The 22,887-nt window shown below is 50.3% G+C and overlaps 2 protein-coding genes across 7 annotated transcripts in view; one reads left to right on the top strand and one right to left on the bottom strand.

The window, feature by feature from the left end:
• LOC102158693 (CMRF35-like molecule 1) overlaps window positions 1–22,887 on the bottom strand; it is a 437,861-nt gene that overhangs the window by 322,191 nt on the left and 92,783 nt on the right. The window lies entirely within an intron of this gene.
• LOC100515852 (polymeric immunoglobulin receptor) lies at window positions 1,062–22,643 on the top strand. Of its 6 annotated transcripts, none has more exons than XM_021066672.2 (7): window positions 1,062–1,502; window positions 6,158–6,487; window positions 9,490–9,819; window positions 12,822–13,151; window positions 16,143–16,472; window positions 17,860–17,917; window positions 19,752–22,643. In XM_021066672.2, exons 1-7 carry the CDS (start codon window positions 1,448–1,450, stop codon window positions 19,885–19,887), a joined length of 1,569 nt encoding a protein of 522 aa, XP_020922331.1. In that variant the 5' UTR covers window positions 1,062–1,447; the 3' UTR covers window positions 19,888–22,643. The 6 variants fall into 6 exon arrangements, with proteins under 6 accessions (XP_020922331.1, XP_020922330.1, XP_020922332.1 ...); XM_021066671.2 differs by having other exon boundaries at window positions 17,812–17,917; XM_084983731.1 differs by having other exon boundaries at window positions 1,316–1,502; window positions 9,508–9,819.

Here is a 22,887-nt window from a genome sequence, read left to right as displayed (position 1 = left end):
TCGAGAAGCCCGTGTTCCTACACTAAGTACCTGCATTATGACTCTGCCTCAATGCTGTTCCATAACTGAGCTCCCTAGGGTCAGTGGGCTGATAGGATCCGGGACAGGAGTGGGCAGGGAAGCACCTGCTTGTCTGGGGCCAGGGGAGCTGAAGTAGGGGATCAGGTAGCAGGTTCTGAATGGCGCCCAGCTGCTGCAGGGGTCCTCTACAGGATGACCAGAACAAGAGGTGAGGTCAAGATCCTGGAGGCACGCAAGGTTGCTCAGAGGTCATTTGCTTGTTTCTGGAAGCACCCTCCAAGGGGATCCCTCCGGCAATGGGCACAATTCTCAAATCGATTTCTTGGTCTGTGGGGTAAAAGAGATCACCCCGGGGGGAAGGGCCAGGGCGAGACCTCAACCACTTCCTCCACTGTGACCAAGAGAGGACATGCCAAACATCACGCCGCTGAGAAGCAGCAGAGGGTAGAGCCATCCTCCAAGGCTTTAAGGACACAGGGCGGGGCCCCATCCTATTTGCCTTTAGTTCATCCTATTGCCAGGGGGCTGGTGGAAACCCCGCCAAGGAGGAGCCAAGATTCAGCTCTGTGTCCATGTGGATGTGGCTTGAAGGGATTCAGCTCAGAAGAGAGATGAGAGGGAGAGCAGGGGACAGAGGAGGGCGGGGAGCACCGGAGGGAAGAGAGGACAAGTCACGTAGGAGGACCTTAGAATAAGCAGTGTTGCTGCAGCGAGGTGGCCAGCACCCCACAGCCGGGGACTTATGCAAAGCGGCGGGAGAGGAAGCATCTGGGACAAAATGGGCTGAAGGGAAACTCGGTTCTCCTCCTACAATTTCCCCGTTGCCAGCCTCTGCTTCCCCGAGACTCAGGACCCGAGAGGAAGCCATCCCTTCCTCGAGGGAAGGGCGGCAGGTCAGGCTCAGGGGGTCCAAGGCCCAGGCAGGAAGGGGGTCCGAGGTGCATGGTGGGCACGGTGGACGGGCTGCCTGCAGGGAGGGTGGGAGGGGCTGTGTGTCCAGCCAGGCTGGGCGTGAGCCCTGAGCACTTCCTTCTTCCCAGAGGCAGACCCAGCTGGTATCCATCACTACCTTTGACCGCTGCTCCGGACCTGCTCTCTCCTCACACCCAGCGCCACCTCTGCCCTGTCCTGTCCTGGCAGAGACCCCTCAGCTCCTCGGGGGCAAACCCGACCTGGCCCAGGTCGCGTGGCTTTCCCAGATGCACAAAGGCCTTGACACAGCTCCCGGCACCTGCTGCATCTCGGCCCCCCTTTTCTCACCCCCTTTGCACCTTATCTGCAACACGCAGAAGTGGGGCCACCAAAGGAAGTGAATCAGAGACAAGGGCAAGGAGATAAACACAAGCAGCTTCACTTGAACCTTGAAGGAGAGCCAAGGGGTTGGCGGCAAGTCCTTGGGGGGATTGAGCGCTGGTTATCGCCGAGAATGAGAGGCAGGGCTGAGTGGCTGCTCTGGGCTCTGCTCCTTCCCTTCCTGGAAGGTGAGTGGGGTGGGACTCCGGGACCTGGAGGGACGGAGGCTGGGCAGGGGACACAGAGGGTCTGTCCCGGGAGAGGGGACAGGGTGGGGCCAACTCGTTCATCCGGACACTTACTCGTTAGACAAAAATCAAGTTTTTGCTACCTCACGGGTTGGGAAACGAACAAGAAACAAACCCAATCCCGAAGGCTCCTCCCCTTTAGGACAGTGCTCTGTGCAAAAGGATGAAAGAATGCAAGAAACAGCTCGTGAAGGAAGCCCTTCCTGATGACCTGACTCTTCAGGGGCTCAGGTGCTCAGGCTCCAGCTCAGATCCCCTGATCAAGCTGGCCTGGCGCATCTGGCTGGTTTCAAAGCCTCCCCAGCTGGTCTTGACTTGTAGTTTGAGCCGAGACCTCTTCCCCTAAAGAGGGAGGAAGACAGGCGGCAAAGCCAGGGTGGGACAGGCTCTCTGAGTCGTGCTCATCCCCACCCATGAGCACCTGAGCTTCTGTTCTGGACAAAGGCCGGCCGTGGTGCAGGGTAGTGAGTGATGAGATGGGGCTGCAGTGAGCCGTGTCCCAGGGGCGGGAGGACCAGAGATGAGGAGGTGTCTGGTTCTGGGCTGGATGTCAAGTCCCCGAGGGGCAGCTGGTCCGTAATGCTCAGCGAAGACAGGACCTAGGGAGGGAAGACCAAAGGGCTCTGCTCCTTCTCGTTCTCCCAGGGGGGCCCCTGGGCACAGGGAGCCCAGGGTGTGGGGCAGGATGCAGGGAGAGTATCTTCAGGGAAGGAGGTTATCAGGGGAAAGAAATGACCCCACTTATTCACTCAATGATTTACTCATCGTCGATGTAGGAGACAAAACGCTGATGGGGATTTGCATGTAGGAAATTCACAGGGGAAACTTGCATGTTATCATTGGCTTAATTTGGAAATTAATTGGGTAAAGGAATACATATGTGTATAAGTCAACTTGAACTCCACAGCAAAATATCCTAGACTGGGGTGGCTTTTACGATAGAAAATGACTACCTCAAGGCTCTGAAGTTCAAGATCACGTTGCTGGCGGATTTGGTTCCTGATGACGTCTCTCTTCTCTGCTTATTTCTAAGTGTAATTATCAGTGTCTTCATTATATTTCATTATATACTCAAAAATTCACTAACTGATGGAAGTTTACCTTGCTTCCGTTATTTTTGCTAAATATGTAATGAATCTTGGTGTGTACTTTCTGTGAGCTTCTCTAATTTTTTTCCTGGAGACCAAATCCTAGAAGTATCACCACTGGAGAAAGGGCATAGTGTGTTTGATACACACAACTGCCTAATTGCTTTCCGTGTGGTTGAACTGTTACATTCCTTCCAGAACCTTCTCATGGTCCACCTCGATCCCATCAGGACAATGTGAGTCATCAGTTTGTTTGGTTTGAAACATAAAAAAATGGCAATTTCTTCCGCATTTCTTTCTTCTTTTTTTTTTTTTTTCTTCTTTTTTAGGGACCTACCCAAGGCATATGGAGGGTCCCAGGCTAGGGGTTGAGTTGGAGCTGTAGCCGCTGGCCTACGCCACCGCCACAGCAACACCAGATCGGAGCTGGGTCTGAGACCTACACCAGAGCTCAGGGCAATGCTGGATCCTTAACCCACTGAGCGAGGCCAGGGATCGAACCTGCATCCTCATGGATACTAGTCAGGTTCGGTACCCCTGAGCCACGACAGGAACTCCTCTTCCGCATTTCCTATTGGCTAGATTATTTCAACATTTGAATTTTATGGTCCATTGAATTTCCTCCTTGTGACTTGCCTCTTATCTCCCATCAATTTTCCAAAGGGAGTCTTAAGGTTTTTCTTCTATCCGGTCTTCATCAAGAGAAATGCTATTTATCCTTTTCTATATTATTTGTCCTAAATATTTCTCTCGGTCTGTTTTTGGCCTTTGCAGTCTTTTTTATTGGTACGTCCAAGTGCTATGTTTGCATACGACTGACTGTCTCTTGGGTCATGTCCACTAATTTCAAGTTTTGAAAGTTCTCTGTCGTTCAGAAATTTGATAAAGAGTCACTTCTGTTTTCTTCCAGTTTAAAAAATTGCGGTTTTATGGTGTTATCCTTAATCTCGCCGAATTTACCTGAAAGGAGAACCAGCCTAGGGTTGTGCTCTAACCCCTTCCTTCCCCTCCTTCTCTCTCTCTTTTTTTTGTTTTTGGCTGTGTCCACAGCGTATGGGAGTTTCTGGGCCTTGGCTCTTGCAGTGACAGTATCAGTTCCTTATCTCATTGCACCACAAAAAACTACCTTGCTTCCCCGTTTAAAAAAATTTTTTTTTGTTATAGTAGATTTACAATGTTCTGCCAAATACCCCAGCCTTGCTTCTGTTTTTAGTCTTCTATGAAATATGTGAAATTCTTTTTATTTTTTTATTTTATTTTATTTTATTTTTTTTGTATTTTGTCTCTTCTAGGGCCCCATCTGCAGCATATGGAGGTTCCCAGGCTAGGAGTCTAATTGGCCTACACCACAGCCACAGCAACTTGAGATCCGAGCCACGTCTGCGACCCACACTACAGCTCTCGGCAACGCCGGATCCTTAACCCACTGAGCAAGGCCAGGGATCGAACCTGCAACCTCATGGTTTCTAGTAGGATTCGTTAACTACTGTGCCATCACGGGAAATCCTGAAACTCTTTTTAATTAAAAAAAAATTATTGGGGGAGTTCCTGAAATGAATCTGTCTAGGAACCATATATATATGTATATATGTGTGTGTGTGTGTGTCACACATGTGTCACATATATATATATATGTGACAGAGTGACCTTGCTTTTACAGCAGAAATTGGCACAACATTATAATAAGTCAACTATAATTCAGTCAAAGTTTTTTTTTTTTGCTTTTTAGGGCCACACCCGCGGCATATGGAGGATTCCCAGGCTAGAGGTTGAATCGGAGCTACAGCTTTAGGCCTATACCACAGCCAGAATATGTATAAATTCAATCTTTTTAAAAAAATATCCTTTTCCATCATAGTCTATCCCAGGAGCCTAGATAGAGTTCCCTGTGCTTTACAGTAGGACCTCATTGCTTATCGATTGTTTTTTTTTTTTTTTTTTTTTTGGTGTTTTTGCCTTTTCTAGGGCTGCTCCTGCGGCACATGGAGGTTGCCAGGCTAGGGGTCTAATTGGAGCTGGAGTCGCCGGCCTATGCCAGAGCCACAGCCACGCTGGGATCCCAGCCACATCTGCAACTTACACCACACCTCATGGCAACACCAGGTCCTTAACCCACTGAGCAAAACCAGGGACCAAACCCATAACCTCATGGTTCCCAGTCAGATTCGCTAACCACTGCGCCACGAACGGAACTCCATTACACGTTTTTAAGATGTTAAAAAACCTGCTGTAGAACAGAGACCTCTTCCTGATATTCTGTGATAATCTGTGTGGGAAAAGACTGAAAGCGGACTTCCCATCGTGGTGCAGCGGAAATGAACCCAACTAGGACCCATGAGGTTGCAGATTCGATCCCTGGCCTTGCTCAGTGGGTTAAGGATCCGGCGTTTCCATGAGCTGTGGTGTAGGTCGCAGATACGGCTCGGATCCCGTGTTGCTGTAGCTGTGGCTTAGGCCATTGGCGACAGCTCCAATTAGACCTCTAGCCTGGGAACCTCCATATACCACGGGGCCGGCGCTAGAAAACACACACAAAAAAATGAAAAATTCTTGTCTGTTCATTCATTCAAATAATCTCTTGATTATATGTATATGTATACCTTTTCTTTCCTGCCAGATGAAATTACGTATTTAACTCCGTCAAAATCAAAATGAGCAGAATATTTTAGAATATGTAAATAATTCACGTATATAAAATGTATATCCCTATGTATAATATAGAAAATGCTATCAAACAGCACTGCATGCTAGAGAGAAAGTGTCCATGAAGAGTTAATCCATGTGGCAACCCTCATTGTTGTCTTGCTTTATTTTTAGTCATTTATTTATTGCCTTTTTAGGCAGCACCCTTGGCACATAGACATTCCCAGGCTAGAGCTCGAATGGGAGCTGTAGCCACCAGCCTAGGCCACAGCCACAGCAACACAGGATCCGTGTCACGTCTGGGACCTACACCACAGCTCACAGCAACGCCGGATCCTTAACCCACTGAGCGAGGCCAAGGATCGAACCTGCGTCCTCATGGATGCCAGTCAGATTCACTTCCGCTGAGCCAGCATGGGAACTCCATGTTGTCTTATTCTAAAGTACTGCTGTAGACACCCAGCTTCAGCAACCACCAACGTAATGAGTCAGTAGCCATGAGCAGCAAGGCAAGACCCCCCCACCCACAAAAATATGAAAATTTGCGGAAGGCTCAGAGGATGGTTCACATTTTTCTTTAAGAAATAAAGGATTTTATAATTAACATATGTACATTTTTTAGACAGATGGCTGTTGCACACAATAGACTATGGTAGCGTGTGATGTCGCCTCTACAGGCATTAGGAAATAACCCAAGTTGTGTGACTTGCTTTACTGTGATATTCTCTTGTAAGGTGTATTTGTACCTTGGCTGTTACTCACCTCGGGAGCCCCTCGGGGTTCCTGGAGCTCTCTGCCCTGCAGGGGGCTGTGGCCCTGCCCTCAGGGTGGGAGGTGACAGGCACGTGGGTGTGTGTTTTCCAGGCTCCTCTCCTGTCACAGGTCCGAAAGCAGTGAGGGGCCAGGAGCGGGGCTCCCTGGCTGTGCAGTGTCGATACACTCCTGGGTGGGAGTCCCACGGGAAGTGGTGGTGCCGAGGAGCCGACTGGGGAAACTGCAAGATCCTTGTTCAAACCACTGCATCAGAGCCGGAGGTGAAGAGGGACCGTGTGTCCATCAGGGACGATCGGGAAAACCGCACATTCACCGTGACCACAGAGGAGCTCAGGCTGGACGATGCAGGCATTTATTGGTGTGGGATTGCGAGAGTCGGGACTGACCATGCGGAGCAAGTCAGCGTGACTGTTGACCCAGGTAAGAGCCTGGGAGGCAGGTTAGACTGCAAAGCGCAGCCCATCCATCGTCTCGTCCATCCTGACACCGCTCCTGAGACGTGACCTCCCCGACTGTAGAAGCTTAATAACTTGCCCCAAGCAAAGGCTCTTCCTGAAGCTTATGATTTTGTTCAGGGCTGGTCCTGACCTTTGAAGGGACAGATCCTGGGTGTGTCTGCCACCTGGACACCCCCATTCTGCTCCTGTCCCTGTGGATAAATAAGATGGGGGAGGCACTGGCGGAGGTCCCCTCATGAGCAGCTGGAATGTTCCAAGTTCAACTGAGCACCAGCTGCCCTTGTCCTGAGGCGACCCTGGGCCCCTCTGACATCCTCCCTGGCCCTGTGCCAGCCCCCACCCCACCCCCGAGGCTCTGAGTGTCCTGGCAGCCAGGGAGACATGAGCCGTCCTTTCCTTTTTTTTTTTTTTTTTTTTTTTTTTTTTTGCCTTTTTTAGGGCTGCACCCTTGGCATATGGAGGTCCCCAGGCTAGGGGTATAATTGGAGCTGTAGCCGCTGGCCTACACCACAGCCACAGCAACTCGAGATCCGAGCAGCATGAGACCTACAGCACAGCTCACGGCAATGCCAGATCCGTAACCCACTGAGTGAGGCCAGGGATCGAACCCGAAACCTCGTGGTTCCTAGTCAGATTCGTTAACCACTGCGCCATGATGGGAACTCCTGAAATTCTTTTTTTCTTTTTTCTTTTTGTCTTTTTGCCATTTCTTGGGCCGCTCCCACAGCATATGGAGGTTCCAAGGCTAGGGGTGGAATTGGAGCTACAGCTTCCAGCCTACGCCACAGCTGGAATATATATACATTCATTCTTCTTTTTTTTAATGTTCTTTTCTATCATAGTCTATCCCAGGAGCCTGGATAGAGTTCCCTGTGCTGTACAGTAGGACCTCATTGCTTATCGATTCTAAATGTAATAGTTTGCATCTACTAACCCCAAACTCCCCATCCATCCCTCTCCCTCCCCCTTGGCTACCACAAATCTGTCCTCTCTGTCTGTGAGTCTCTTTCATAGGTAGGTTTACTTGTGTCATATTTTAGATTCCACATGTAAGTGACATCGTGTGGTATTTGTCCTCTTTCTGACTTACTTCACTTAGCATGACCGACTCTAATTGCACAAAAAATCCTTCAGTGAATCTGCTTTTACGCCACTGAGATTGTTCTATTATTTATCCAGTCTTGTGAGATTTCCAATCTGGTTTCCTTATTATGGGCTGGTACTATTTTAATATCTGGCAGGCAAGTCCTTCCTCATTACTTGTTTTTAAGTATTAAAAACCTGCTGTAGAACACAGAGACCTCTCCCTGATATTCTGTGATGATCTGTGCGGGAAAAGACTCTGAAAGCGGACTTCCCATCGTGGTGCAGTGGAGACGAATCTGACTAGGAACTATGAGGTTGTAGGTGTGATCCCTGGCCTCACTCAGTGGGTTAAGGATCCAGCGTTGTTGTGAGCTCTGGTGTAGATCACAGACGCGGCTCAGATCCTGTGTTGCTGTGGCTGTGACGTTGGTCAGCAGCTGTAGTTCTAATTCGACCTTGGAACCTCCATATGCTGCAGGTGCAGCCATAAAAAGCAAAAAAAAACAAACAAACAAAAAAAAAAAAACAAACTGAAAGAGAATGGATGTGTATCCACGTATAACTAATTTTTTTTCTTGTGGTACAGAAAAATTGTCACAACATTATAAATCTAACACAAAGACAAAAAATAAACAATGGAGTTCCCAACATGGCTCAGTGGTTAATGAATCCTACTAGGACCCATGAGGTTGCCAGTTCGATCCTTGGCCTTGCTCAGTGGGTTAAGGATCCGGCGTTTCCATGAGCTGTGGTGTAGGTTGCAGATACGGCTCGGATCCCGTGTTGCTGTAGCTGTGGCTTAGGCCATTGGCGACAGCTCCAATTAGACCTCTAGCCTGGGAACCTCCATATACCACGGGGCCGGCACTAGAAAACACACACACACAAAAAAAAAGAAAAGAAAAGAAAAGAAAAATTCTTGCCTGTTCATTCATTCAAATAATCTCTTGATTATATGTATATGTATACCTTTTCTTTCCTGCCAGATGAAATTACGTATTTAACTCCGTCAAAATCAAAATGAGCAGAATATTTTAGAATATGTAAATAATTCACATATATAAAATGTATATCCCTATGTATAATATAGAAAATGCTATCAAACAGCACTGCATGCTAGAGAGAAAGTGTCCATGAAGAGTTAATCCATGTGGCAACCTTCATTGTTGTCTTGCTTTATTTTTAGTCATTTATTTATTGCCTTTTTAGGCAGCACCCTTGGCACATAGACATTCCCAGGCTAGAGCTCGAATGGGAGCTGTAGCCACCAGCCTAGGCCACAGCCACAGCAACACAGGATCCGTGTCACGTCTGGGACCTACACCACAGCTCACAGCAACGCCGGATCCTTAACCCACTGAGCGAGGCCAAGGATCGAACCTGCGTCCTCATGGATGCCAGTCAGATTCACTTCCGCTGAGCCAGCATGGGAACTCCATGTTGTCTTATTCTAAAGTACTGCTGTAGACACCCAGCTTCAGCAACCACCAACGTAATGAGTCAGCAGCCATGAGCAGCAAGGCAAGACCCCCCCACCCACAAAAATATGAAAATTTGCGGAAGGCTCAGAGGATGGTTCACATTTTTCTTTAAGAAATAAAGGACTTTATAATTAACATATGTACATTTTTTAGACAGATGGCTGTTGCACACTTAATAGACTATGGTAGCGTGTGATGTCGCCTCTACAGGCATTAGGAAATAACCCAAGTTGTGTGACTTGCTTTACTGTGATATTCTCTTGTAAGGTGTATTTGTACCTTGGCTGTTACTCACCTCGGGAGCCCCTCGGGGTTCCTGGAGCTCTCTGCCCTGCAGGGGGCTGTGGGCCCGCCCTCAGGGTGGGAGGTGACAGGCACGTGGGTGTGTGTTTTCCAGGCTCCTCTCCTGTCACAGGTCCGAAAGCAGTGAGGGGCCAGGAGCGGGGCTCCCTGGCTGTGCAGTGTCGATACACTCCTGGGTGGGAGTCCCACGGGAAGTGGTGGTGCCGAGGAGCCGACTGGGGAAACTGCAAGATCCTTGTTCAAACCACTGCATCAGAGCCGGAGGTGAAGAGGGACCGTGTGTCCATCAGGGACGATCGGGAAAACCGCACATTCACCGTGACCACAGAGGAGCTCAGGCTGGACGATGCAGGCATTTATTGGTGTGGGATTGCGAGAGTCGGGACTGACCATGCGGAGCAAGTCAGCGTGACTGTTGACCCAGGTAAGAGCCTGGGAGGCAGGTTAGACTGCAAAGCGCAGCCCATCCATCGTCTCGTCCATCCTGACACCGCTCCTGAGACGTGACCTCCCCGACTGTAGAAGCTTAATAACTTGCCCCAAGCAAAGGCTCTTCCTGAAGCTTATGATTTTGTTCAGGGCTGGTCCTGACCTTTGAAGGGACAGATCCTGGGTGTGTCTGCCACCTGGACACCCCCATTCTGCTCCTGTCCCTGTGGATAAATAAGATGGGGGAGGCACTGGCGGAGGTCCCCTCATGAGCAGCTGGAATGTTCCAAGTTCAACTGAGCACCAGCTGCCCTTGTCCTGAGGCGACCCTGGGCCCCTCTGACATCCTCCCTGGCCCTGTGCCAGCCCCCACCCCACCCCCGAGGCTCTGAGTGTCCTGGCAGCCAGGGAGACATGAGCCGTCCTTTCCTTTTTTTTTTTTTTTTTTTTTTTTTTTTTTTGCCTTTTTTAGGGCTGCACCCTTGGCATATGGAGGTCCCCAGGCTAGGGGTATAATTGGAGCTGTAGCCGCTGGCCTACACCACAGCCACAGCAACTCGAGATCCGAGCAGCATGAGACCTACAGCACAGCTCACGGCAATGCCAGATCCGTAACCCACTGAGTGAGGCCAGGGATCGAACCCGAAACCTCGTGGTTCCTAGTCAGATTCGTTAACCACTGCGCCATGATGGGAACTCCTGAAATTCTTTTTTTCTTTTTTCTTTTTGTCTTTTTGCCATTTCTTGGGCCGCTCCCACAGCATATGGAGGTTCCAAGGCTAGGGGTGGAATTGGAGCTACAGCTTCCAGCCTACGCCACAGCTGGAATATATATACATTCATTCTTCTTTTTTTTAATGTTCTTTTCTATCATAGTCTATCCCAGGAGCCTGGATAGAGTTCCCTGTGCTGTACAGTAGGACCTCATTGCTTATCGATTCTAAATGTAATAGTTTGCATCTACTAACCCCAAACTCCCCATCCATCCCTCTCCCTCCCCCTTGGCTACCACAAATCTGTCCTCTCTGTCTGTGAGTCTCTTTCATAGGTAGGTTTACTTGTGCCATATTTTAGATTCCACATGTAAGTGACATCGTGTGGTATTTGTCCTCTTTCTGACTTACTTCACTTAGCATGACCGACGCTAATTGCACAAAAAATCCTTCAGTGAATCTGCTTTTACGCCACTGAGATTGTTCTATTATTTATCCAGTCTTGTGAGATTTCCAATCTGGTTTCCTTATTATGGGCTGGTACTATTTTAATATCTGGCAGGCAAGTCCTTCCTCATTACTTGTTTTTAAGTGTTAAAAACCTGCTGTAGAACACAGAGACCTCTCCCTGATATTCTGTGATGATCTGTGCGGGAAAAGACTCTGAAAGCGGACTTCCCATCGTGGTGCAGTGGAGACGAATCTGACTAGGAACTATGAGGTTGTAGGTGTGATCCCTGGCCTCACTCAGTGGGTTAAGGATCCAGCGTTGTTGTGAGCTCTGGTGTAGATCACAGACGCGGCTCAGATCCTGTGTTGCTGTGGCTGTGACGTTGGTCAGCAGCTGTAGTTCTAATTCGACCTGGGAACCTCCATATGCTGCAGGTGCAGCCATAAAAAGCAAAAAAAAACAAACAAACAAAAAAAAAAAACAAACTGAAAGAGAATGGATGTGTATCCACGTATAACTAATTTTTTTTCTTGTGGTACAGAAAAATTGTCACAACATTATAAATCTAACACAAAGACAAAAAATAAACAATGGAGTTCCCAACATGGCTCAGTGGTTAATGAATCCTACTAGGACCCATGAGGTTGCCAGTTCGATCCTTGGCCTTGCTCAGTGGGTTAAGGATCCGGCGTTTCCATGAGCTGTGGTGTAGGTTGCAGATACGGCTCGGATCCCGTGTTGCTGTAGCTGTGGCTTAGGCCATTGGCGACAGCTCCAATTAGACCTCTAGCCTGGGAACCTCCATATACCACGGGGCCGGCACTAGAAAACACACACACACAAAAAAAAAGAAAAGAAAAGAAAAGAAAAATTCTTGCCTGTTCATTCATTCAAATAATCTCTTGATTATATGTATATGTATACCTTTTCTTTCCTGCCAGATGAAATTACGTATTTAACTCCGTCAAAATCAAAATGAGCAGAATATTTTAGAATATGTAAATAATTCACATATATAAAATGTATATCCCTATGTATAATATAGAAAATGCTATCAAACAGCACTGCATGCTAGAGAGAAAGTGTCCATGAAGAGTTAATCCATGTGGCAACCTTCATTGTTGTCTTGCTTTATTTTTAGTCATTTATTTATTGCCTTTTTAGGCAGCACCCTTGGCACATAGACATTCCCAGGCTAGAGCTCGAATGGGAGCTGTAGCCACCAGCCTAGGCCACAGCCACAGCAACACAGGATCCGTGTCACGTCTGGGACCTACACCACAGCTCACAGCAACGCCGGATCCTTAACCCACTGAGCGAGGCCAAGGATCGAACCTGCGTCCTCATGGATGCCAGTCAGATTCACTTCCGCTGAGCCAGCATGGGAACTCCATGTTGTCTTATTCTAAAGTACTGCTGTAGACACCCAGCTTCAGCAACCACCAACGTAATGAGTCAGTAGCCATGAGCAGCAAGGCAAGACCCCCCCACCCACAAAAATATGAAAATTTGTGGAAGGCTCAGAGGATGGTTCGCATTTTTCTTTAAGAAATAAAGGACTTTATAATTAACATATGTACATTTTTTAGACAGATGGCTGTTGCACACTTAATAGACTATGGTAGCGTGTGATGTCGCCTCTACAGGCATTAGGAAATAACCCAAGTTGTGTGACTTGCTTTACTGTGATATTCTCTTGTAAGGTGTATTTGTACCTTGGCTGTTACTCACCTCGGGAGCCCCTCGGGGTTCCTGGAGCTCTCTGCCCTGCAGGGGGCTGTGGGCCCGCCCTCAGGGTGGGAGGTGACAGGCACGTGGGTGTGTGTTTTCCAGGCTCCTCTCCTGTCACAGGTCCGAAAGCAGTGAGGGGCCAGGAGCGGGGCTCCCTGGCTGTGCAGTGTCGATACACTCCTGGGTGGGAGTCCCACGGGAAGTGGTGGTGCCGAGGAGCCGACTGGGGAAACTGCAAGATCCTTGTTCAAACCACTGCATCAGAGCCGGAGGTGAAGAGGGACCGTGTGTCCATCAGGGACGATCGGGAAAACCGCACATTCACCGTGACCACAGAGGAGCTCAGGCTGGACGATGCAGGCATTTATTGGTGTGGGATTGCGAGAGTCGGGACTGACCATGCGGAGCAAGTCAGCGTGACTGTTGACCCAGGTAAGAGCCTGGGAGGCAGGTTAGACTGCAAAGCGCAGCCCATCCATCGTCTCGTCCATCCTGACACCGCTCCTGAGACGTGACCTCCCCGACTGTAGAAGCTTAATAACTTGCCCCAAGCAAAGGCTCTTCCTGAAGCTTATGATTTTGTTCAGGGCTGGTCCTGACCTTTGAAGGGACAGATCCTGGGTGTGTCTGCCACCTGGACACCCCCATTCTGCTCCTGTCCCTGTGGATAAATAAGATGGGGGAGGCACTGGCGGAGGTCCCCTCATGAGCAGCTGGAATGTTCCAAGTTCAACTGAGCACCAGCTGCCCTTGTCCTGAGGCGACCCTGGGCCCCTCTGACATCCTCCCTGGCCCTGTGCCAGCCCCCACCCCACCCCCGAGGCTCTGAGTGTCCTGGCAGCCAGGGAGACATGAGCCGTCCTTTCCTTTTTTTTTTTTTTTTTTTTTTTTTTTTTTTGCCTTTTTTAGGGCTGCACCCTTGGCATATGGAGGTCCCCAGGCTAGGGGTATAATTGGAGCTGTAGCCGCTGGCCTACACCACAGCCACAGCAACTCGAGATCCGAGCAGCATGAGACCTACAGCACAGCTCACGGCAATGCCAGATCCGTAACCCACTGAGTGAGGCCAGGGATCGAACCCGAAACCTCGTGGTTCCTAGTCAGATTCGTTAACCACTGCGCCATGATGGGAACTCCTGAAATTCTTTTTTTCTTTTTTCTTTTTGTCTTTTTGCCATTTCTTGGGCCGCTCCCACAGCATATGGAGGTTCCAAGGCTAGGGGTGGAATTGGAGCTACAGCTTCCAGCCTACGCCACAGCTGGAATATATATACATTCATTCTTTTTTTTTTTAATGTTCTTTTCTATCATAGTCTATCCCAGGAGCCTGGATAGAGTTCCCTGTGCTGTACAGTAGGACCTCATTGCTTATCGATTCTAAATGTAATAGTTTGCATCTACTAACCCCAAACTCCCCATCCATCCCTCTCCCTCCCCCTTGGCAACCACAAATCTGTCCTCTCTGTCTGTGAGTCTCTTTCATAGGTAGGTTTACTTGTGCCATATTTTAGATTCCACATGTAAGTGACATCGTGTGGTATTTGTCCTCTTTCTGACTTACTTCACTTAGCATGACCGACGCTAATTGCACAAAAAATCCTTCAGTGAATCTGCTTTTACGCCACTGAGATTGTTCTATTATTTATCCAGTCTTGTGAGATTTCCAATCTGGTTTCCTTATTATGGGCTGGTACTATTTTAATATCTGGCAGGCAAGTCCTTCCTCATTACTTGTTTTTAAGATATTAAAAACCTGCTGCAGAACACAGAGACCTCTCCCTGATATTCTGTGATGATCTGTGTGGGAAAAGACTCTGAAAGCGGAGTTCCCATCATGGTGCAGTGGAAACGAATCTGACTAGGAACTATGAGGTTGTAGGTGTGATCCCTGGCCTCACTCAGTGGGTTAAGGATCCAGCGTTGTTGTGAGCTCTGGTGTAGATCACAGACGCGGCTCAGATCCTATGTTGCTGTGGCTGTGACGTTGGTCAGCAGCTGTAGTTCTAATTCGACCTTGGAACCTCCATATGCTGCAGGTGCAGCCATAAAAAGCAAAAAAAACCCCAAACAAACTGAAAGAGAATGGATGTGTATCCACGTATAACTAATTTTTTTTTCTTGTGGTACAGAAAAATTGTCACAACATTATAAATCTAACACAAAGACAAAAAATAAACAATGGAGTTCCCGACATGGCTCAGTGGTTAACAAATCCGACTAGGACCCATGAGGTTGCCAGTTCGATCCTTGGCCTTGCTCAGTGGGTTAAGGATCCGGCGTTTCCATGAGCTGTGGTGTAGGTTGCAGATACGGCTCGGATCCCGTGTTGCTGTAGCTGTGGCTTAGGCCATTGGCGACAGCTCCAATTAGACCTCTAGCCTGGGAACCTCCATATACCACGGGGCCGGCACTAGAAAACACACACACACAAAAAAAAAAAGAAAAGAAAAGAAAAGAAAAATTCTTGTCTGTTCATTCATTCAAATAATCTCTTGATTATATGTATATGTATACCTTTTCTTTCCTGCCAGATGAAATTACGTATTTAACTCCGTCAAAATCAAAATGAGCAGAATACTTTAGAATATGTAAATAATTCACGTATATAAAATGTATATCCCTATGTATAATATAGAAAATGCTATCAAACAGCACTGCATGCTAGAGAGAAAGTGTCCATGAAGAGTTAATCCATGTGGCAACCTTCATTGTTGTCTTGCTTTATTTTTAGTCATTTATTTATTGCCTTTTTAGGCAGCACCCTTGGCACATAGACATTCCCAGGCTAGAGCTCGAATGGGAGCTGTAGCCACCAGCCTAGGCCACAGCCACAGCAACACAGGATCCGTGTCACGTCTGGGACCTACACCACAGCTCACAGCAACGCCGGATCCTTAACCCACTGAGCGAGGCCAAGGATCGAACCTGCGTCCTCATGGATGCCAGTCAGATTCACTTCCGCTGAGCCAGCATGGGAACTCCATGTTGTCTTATTCTAAAGTACTGCTGTAGACACCCAGCTTCAGCAACCACCAACGTAATGAGTCAGCAGCCATGAGCAGCAAGGCAAGACCCCCCCACCCACAAAAATATGAAAATTTGTGGAAGGCTCAGAGGATGGTTCGCATTTTTCTTTAAGAAATAAAGGACTTTATAATTAACATATGTACATTTTTTAGACAGATGGCTGTTGCACACTTAATAGACTATGGTAGCGTGTGATGTCGCCTCTACAGGCATTAGGAAATAACCCAAGTTGTGTGACTTGCTTTACTGTGATATTCTCTTGTAAGGTGTATTTGTACCTTGGCTGTTACTCACCTCGGGAGCCCCTCGGGGTTCCTGGAGCTCTCTGCCCTGCAGGGGGCTGTGGGCCCGCCCTCAGGGTGGGAGGTGACAGGCACGTGGGTGTGTGTTTTCCAGGCTCCTCTCCTGTCACAGGTCCGAAAGCAGTGAGGGGCCAGGAGCGGGGCTCCCTGGCTGTGCAGTGTCGATACACTCCTGGGTGGGAGTCCCACGGGAAGTGGTGGTGCCGAGGAGCCGACTGGGACAGCTGCAAGATCCTTGTTCAAACCACTGCATCAGAGCCGGAGGTGAAGAGGGACCGTGTGTCCATCAGGGACGATCGGGAGAACCGCACATTCACCGTGACCACAGAGGAGCTCAGGCTGGACGATGCAGGCGTTTACTGGTGTGGGATCGAGAGAGTCGGACATGACCATGGGACCCAAGTTAGGGTGACTGTTGACCCAGGTAAGAGCATGTGTGTGTGTGGATGTGTCTCTCAGGCCCTGCTCTGTCCTGGTCCCCGAGGTCCCTCTCCAGGGACCTCGCTGTCCCTCAGAGGGAACTGTCCCAGAGGGTGTATGAGTCCTGAGGTCCCCTAGACGCCCCGCTGACCCCTGGGATTGGGAGGGACAGGCTTCCCTAGATGCTCTCGCGGCTCCCGGGGCCTCCCCAGGGCGGGATGGAGCCTTTCCCAGCGCGTGAGGTTTCCCTCTGCACAGTCAATGCCTGAGTCTTTGGTTCAAAGAGATGAAGGGGACAGTCCCAGTCTCAGGCCAAAGGGAGCCTCTTCCTTGGGACCCGGAGACCCCACTTCCCGGGAATGACCCCCCGGGACCCCTGGTGCCCGGTGTCCCAGCAATTTCTGTGGTTTGGGGCGGGGACCTCACGGCTCCTGTTCCAGAGCCCATCTCAGGGGAAAGACCCGGCCGGCAGAGTCGTGGTGCCCTGGCTAATTCCTGGGGTCTGGAAAGGCCTCTGCTCCCTGAAATCCCATCACGAGCCTTTGACACATCTGGGATTAATGAGTTTTTCCTTCCTAAGGAGACATTCCTAATGCTTCCTTCTAGAAGGCAAACACTCCTGGGCGTGTCAGCTCCAAGGTCTCAGTGCCTTGGTTTGAACGAGTTTATCTGTTGGGCTCTGCCCCCACTGATCCTCGGACAGGGGGCAGCAGCTCACAGGGCACCTGTGGCAGGGGGGGCGGGCACCCAGTTGAGGGAGCGCCCACCACGCCTGGAGCCTGGGAGGCAGGTTAGACTGCAAAGCGCAGCCCATCCATCGTCTCGTCCATCCTGACACCGCTCCTGAGACGTGACCTCCCCGACTGTAGAAGCTTAATAACTTGCCCCAAGCAAAGGCTCTTCCTGAAGCTTATGATTTTGTTCAGGGCTGGTCCTGACCTTTGAAGGGACAGATCCTGGGTGTGTCTGCCACCTGGACACCCCCATTCTGCTCCTGTCCCTGTGGATAAATAAGAGGGAGGAGGCACTGGCGGAGGTCCCCTCATGAGCAGCTGGAATGTTCCAAGTTCAACTGAGCACCAGCTGCCCTTGTCCTGAGGCGACCCTGGCCCCTCTGACATCCTCCCTGGCCCTGTGCCAGCCCCCACCCCACCCCCGAGGCTCTGAGTGTCCTGGCGGCCAGGGAGATATGAGCCGTCCAGGCTGTAGGCCCCTTTCCATGCCCTGCTCTAGATGCCTCAGGGGACCGTGGTCCCCGCCCTTCACCCCAGGTTTGGAGCCACGTGCAGGACTGGGGGCAGGTGAGCAGGCAGAGTAGTGTGTAATCTGTCTGTTATGCTAAGCACCCACGACAGTGCCGACCACCACTTCTGCTATTAACACGTTCACAGCACCTGTCACCTCAGGAGATGACTCCCTGAATATGACCAGCCACGGTCCCAACGGCAGGTAAGCCAGCTCCGAGGCTGCTGCTCCCCGTGGCCCACTCCTCCAACAGGGGGACCCTTTGTAGTCCCAGGTCCCGGCCAGAGCTTGTCTCCTGCCCCTCAGGCTCGACGGAGTGGGCTCCAACTCTGGGGACTCCACCCACAGTATCCTCGCCGGCGCCCTGAGCCCCTCGTCCTGGGGCCGAGTGCACTTCGTAGGTGTGCTGATCCATACTTGCCTCCTTCCCATGGTCGCTGTGTTAATGTCTCGGGGACACAGATATGGAGCCTCCCCCGTGGAGCTCAGACAGGGAGACTCCGAGTGTGGGGGATCGACGGCCAGGCAGCCAGAACTGACGACATGGCCAGCACGTGAGGTCACCCATGTGGAGGCAGGGGTGGCGTGAGCTACAGCGAGGGAACATGGCTCGGGTTCTGTTACGACGAGAGCAATGGTTCTCGCATTTCCCCTCTTCACAGCCCCTGGTGGCTCACAAAGGGCTTTCCTGTCCTATTAAGTCTCTTTACTTCTTTGGCCTCACATATGGCATGTGGAAGTTCCCAGGCCAGGGATCAAACCCACACCACTGCAGGGACCATGCCAGGTCCTTAACCCACTGGGCCACAAGGCAACTCCTGTTAATTTTTGACCCCTGCCCAGGAGTGGGCAGGTTTGCATGCCCCCATTTTACAGAGGAGAAACGGAGCCTTGGCCAGGCTGGGTAGAGCCCTGTCCAGCCATTGCTGGGGCTCTTTAGAAGCTTCCAGGCCTCTTTCACTTCCTCCCTTCTCGCCCCTCGGCCCTCTCACTTTGCCTCTAGATCTGCCCCATCTCTGATCCCTGGGCCTTCCCACAGAACCCCTTGGGAGATCCCCAATTTTCCTGCCCTCAGGAACCCCTTTCCTTCCCCCACCCCAATTTGCTCTCTGCTTTTTTTTTTGTTGTTGTTGTTGTTGTTGTTGCTATTTCTTGGGCCGCTCCCACGGCATATGGAGGTTCCCAGGCTAGGGGTTGAATCGGAGCTGTAGCCACCGGCCTATGCCAGAGCCACAGCAACGCGGGATCCAAGCCGCGTCTGCAACCTACACCACAGCTTACGGCAACGCTGGATCGTTAACCCACTGAGCAAGGGCAGGGACCGAACCCGCAACCTCATGGTTCCTAGTCGGATTCGTTAACCACTGCGCCACGACGGGAACTCCGCTCTCTGCTTTGAAAGTTTCTATGAAACTGCTTTTCATAAGTGATGGCCGGGGACATCCTGCTTGTGTATCAAAGGCGTGCATAAGTACCAGTTCGGGCCTTTGACCCACGGGAGAAGGATCGTTCATTCATTTATCCAGCACATAACCACTCAGCACCACACCTGCCCATCCCTATCTTAGGGACTATGAGAGGATATGAGAATGAACAAAATAGCCAGCTGTCTGCTCTCCAAGGACTTTCAGTTGAGACACAGTTAGTGTACCAAGTAGACTTAATTAAGAAACTGATTGGAGTTCCTACTGTGGCTCCAATCAGTGGAAATAATCTGACTAGTATCCATGAAGATGCAGGTTTGCAGGTTCGATCCCTGGCCTTGTTCGGTGGGTTAAGGATCCTGTGTTGCCGTGAGCTGTGGTGTAGGCTGGCAGCTGTGGCTCCGATTCGATCCCTAGCCTGGGAACTTCCAAATGCTGCAGATGTGGCCCTAAAAAGACAAACGAACAAACCAAAAGAAATGAGAAAGGAGAGCTTGCGGGGTGCAGACATTGTCAGCCTGGGGTCCGTAGGTTATTGGAACCCAAGACCTGGGAAGAGCCGGGCAGAGGGGGCCTGGGAGGCAGCTCATTTCCTGTCACCATGTTCCCCACAGGTCCCTACTCCGCAGCATCCACTTCCTGCTCCTGGTTTTCCTGAAGATGCCTCTGTTCCTGGGCATGCTCAGCGCCGTCCTCTGGGTCCACAGGCCTCAGGGGAGTTCTAGGTGGGAGACAAAGTCAGCCCTGTGAGAACCAGTAGCCCCCTGCTCTTCGATGTCTCATCCAGAGAGAAAGACCCTCAAACAGACAAAAAAGAAATGTTTATCAGGCAACAACTGAGGTCAGCAGCGACCGTGGTTCAAGAGGCAATGTGGTCCCTGTTTCAGGAAACAGCCCTCTAGGCCCTGGGAACCTATAGCTGTGGTGCTTGGGTCTCTGGGCCTCACTCAAGGTTCCCCTTTCTCTGCACAGTCTCTGCCCTGCTTTCTTCCTGGGGCCTCCAACACAGCAGAACATGCAAGAAGAAATGCAAGGGAAAATGCCTTTCCCCAGGGCCCAGTTCCCGGAGGACATATATCATCTCAAGTCGGCGAGCCGCCTGCGGTGTGATGGATTCTTTTTGTATTCCATGGGGTCCAGGGCTTCAGCCAGGAGAGGGTTCCGGAATTCTAGACCCTGTGAAAATAGAAAAATTGTACTAAATGCTGGTGGTGTGCCAACCCCAAGTGCGGACCTAAGGAAGTTCCCATTGTGGCTCAGAGGTTTATGAACCTGACAGGTACCCATGAGGTTGTGGGTTCCATCCCTGGCTTCGCTCAGTGGTTTAAGGATCTGGTGATGCGGTGAGATGCTGGGTAGATCCCAGACACAGCTTGGATTCTGCATTGCTATGGCTGTGGTGTAGGCCGGCAGCTGTAGATCCAATTTGACCCTTAGCCCGGACACTGTGATATGCCTTAAGTGTGGCCCTAAAAAGACACCCCCCCCCAAAAAAAGCCCCAAAAAGCAAAGCAAACAAACAAAAACAAAACAACAACAACAAAAACAAGTGAGGACCTGAATCCACAAGTGACAGAAGACTCTAGCATGCCTGTCCTGATGCATCTTTGCCACTCGTGGGGAGGCGTTACCAGAAAGATGCTACCAGCATCCGGGTCCTTGTTCATGGAGCCGAAGAATGAACTTCTCGAGCACACAGGCAGCAAGCAAGCCAAGGTCTTTATTACCGGAAGGCAGATAGCTCCTAGCACAGACACTGGGAGGGGGAGGAAGAGTCCCCCTCTCTCTTGTGCTATGGAGGCTTCTTTTTTTTTTTTTTTTTTTTTTTTTTTGTCTTTTTGCTATTTCTTTGGGCCGCTCCCACGGCATATGGAGGTTCCCAGGCTAGGGGTCTAATCGGAGCTGGAGCCACCGGCCTACACCAGAGCCACAGCAACGCGGGATCCAAGCCGCGTCTGCAACCTACACCACAGCTCATGGCAACGCCGGATCGTCAACCCACTGAGCAAGGGCAGGGACCGAACCCGCAACCTCATGGTTCCCAGTCGGATTCGTTAACCACTGTGCCACGACGGGAACTCCGAGGCTTCTATTTTTCCAGGATGGGGGTACCATCGTGGGCTCCTGCTCTCAGTTCTTCTCCCTACTGGCCTTGCCCAGTTTACCCGGATCAGGCCTCGTCCAACAGGGACTTCAGCCTTAGGGGATGCTCCTTAAGTGTTATTACGGTCCTTTTGCTCTTCTTTCCCCTAGACTTAGAGTCGCCACGCTTTACATTCCTTTGGTAGCAGTCAAATGCATAGGTCAGGGGTTGATGTCCACCTTGATATAAAACAAATGTACTTTCAAGAGTTAATCTTCGCATGTGCCAGGCTTGTTTGTCTTGATTCGTTTTTACAAACCTGCAACCATGGACGTTAATCAGGGACCATCTCAAAGCCCGTGTTCCTACACTAAGTACCTGAATTATTCGGCTTCAGAAGGGGACTCTGGCCCCAGTTCCATCCCTCACCTGGACGTGCACACCTGAAGATGACAAGCACCTCCCCCCCTGCCCCTATGACCACAGCCCTACCATCGCCACATTTTCTTATCTCCTTTGGATGTGTGCAGTGTGGCTGCGACGCACTTGGGGCACACAGGATGGCACCCCCATGCACCTGGGGGGCTGTGGAGGGGTCTGACAGTCAGACACTGGAGCCAGAAGAGGCCAGCAGCTGTGAGCCAGGGCTGGCTGCGGAGGGATGGGCCGGGGGCTGTCACCTTATGCTTTTTGAGAGCCTGGGACTAAGGCGCCTCGGGCATGAATGAAGCTCTTCCAGATGGTTCATTGAAGAGGAAGCGAGCAGGACAGAGGGCAGCTGCTTGAGAACAAGAAAAGGACAACTGTTTTCTTCTTCTCTAGTTCCTCCCCTGGACTTTGACTTCCGGGCAGTTTGCAGATCCAGAGGGCGGCCATTCATCTCTGCGCTCTGTACTTGAGAGAAGGCGGGCTGCGCCAGGAGCAGATGGGAGAGAAGCTGCTCTTTCTAAGCCCCTAGAGGTCCAACCCTGGTGCTCTCTCTTGCCCCAGGGAGGTGGGGGAGCGCATAGGAGAGGGACCAAGGGCCCACGGTCAGGCTCTGTCCTGCCACCCAGCTGAAGAATTTGCCTTCATGGAGCCAAAGCTTAGGTGGGATATGTACTACTTCCAAAAGTAAAATGAGGTTGGGGAGACCACCTCCGGCTTCCCAGGGACTCTACTGAGACAGGAACACATCTGAGCAGCCACGTGGGGGGTCCCAGCTTAAGGATCTCCAAAAGTTGGGGTTACCAGATCTGGCAAATAAAAACACAGGACACTCAGTTAAAATGGAAGTTTGAGGAGTTCCCTGGTGGCTTAATGGGTTAAGGATCCCATGTTGCCACTGCTGTGGAGCAGGTTTGCTCTCTGGCCCAAAAACTTCCACATGCTGTGGGGGCAGCCAAAAAAAAAAAAAAAAGATTAAAATGGAACTTTGGATAAACAACAAGTTTTTTTTTTAATTTTTATGTTTTTGTTAAGGTATAGCTGATTTACAATGTTGTGCTAATTTCTGCTGTATAGCCAAGTGACTCAGTTATACACATATACACACTCTGTTTAATATTCTCTTCCGTTATGGCTCATCCTGGTGGCCTAGTAGTTAAAGGACTTGGCATGGTCACTGCTGTGGCTTGAGTTCGATCCCTGGTCCAGGAACTTTCACACACACACACACACACACACAC

Source organism: Sus scrofa, chromosome 12 (assembly GCF_054392235.1).
Source record: "Sus scrofa isolate SSC_HxYL_T2T_F1_AM1 chromosome 12, Sscrofa_HxYL_maternal_Yorkshire_Landrace_v2.0, whole genome shotgun sequence".
Lineage (NCBI taxonomy): Eukaryota > Metazoa > Chordata > Mammalia > Artiodactyla > Suidae > Sus > Sus scrofa.
The sequence above is the reverse complement of the archived record's forward strand: the minus strand, read 5'-3'. Positions and strand labels throughout refer to the sequence as shown.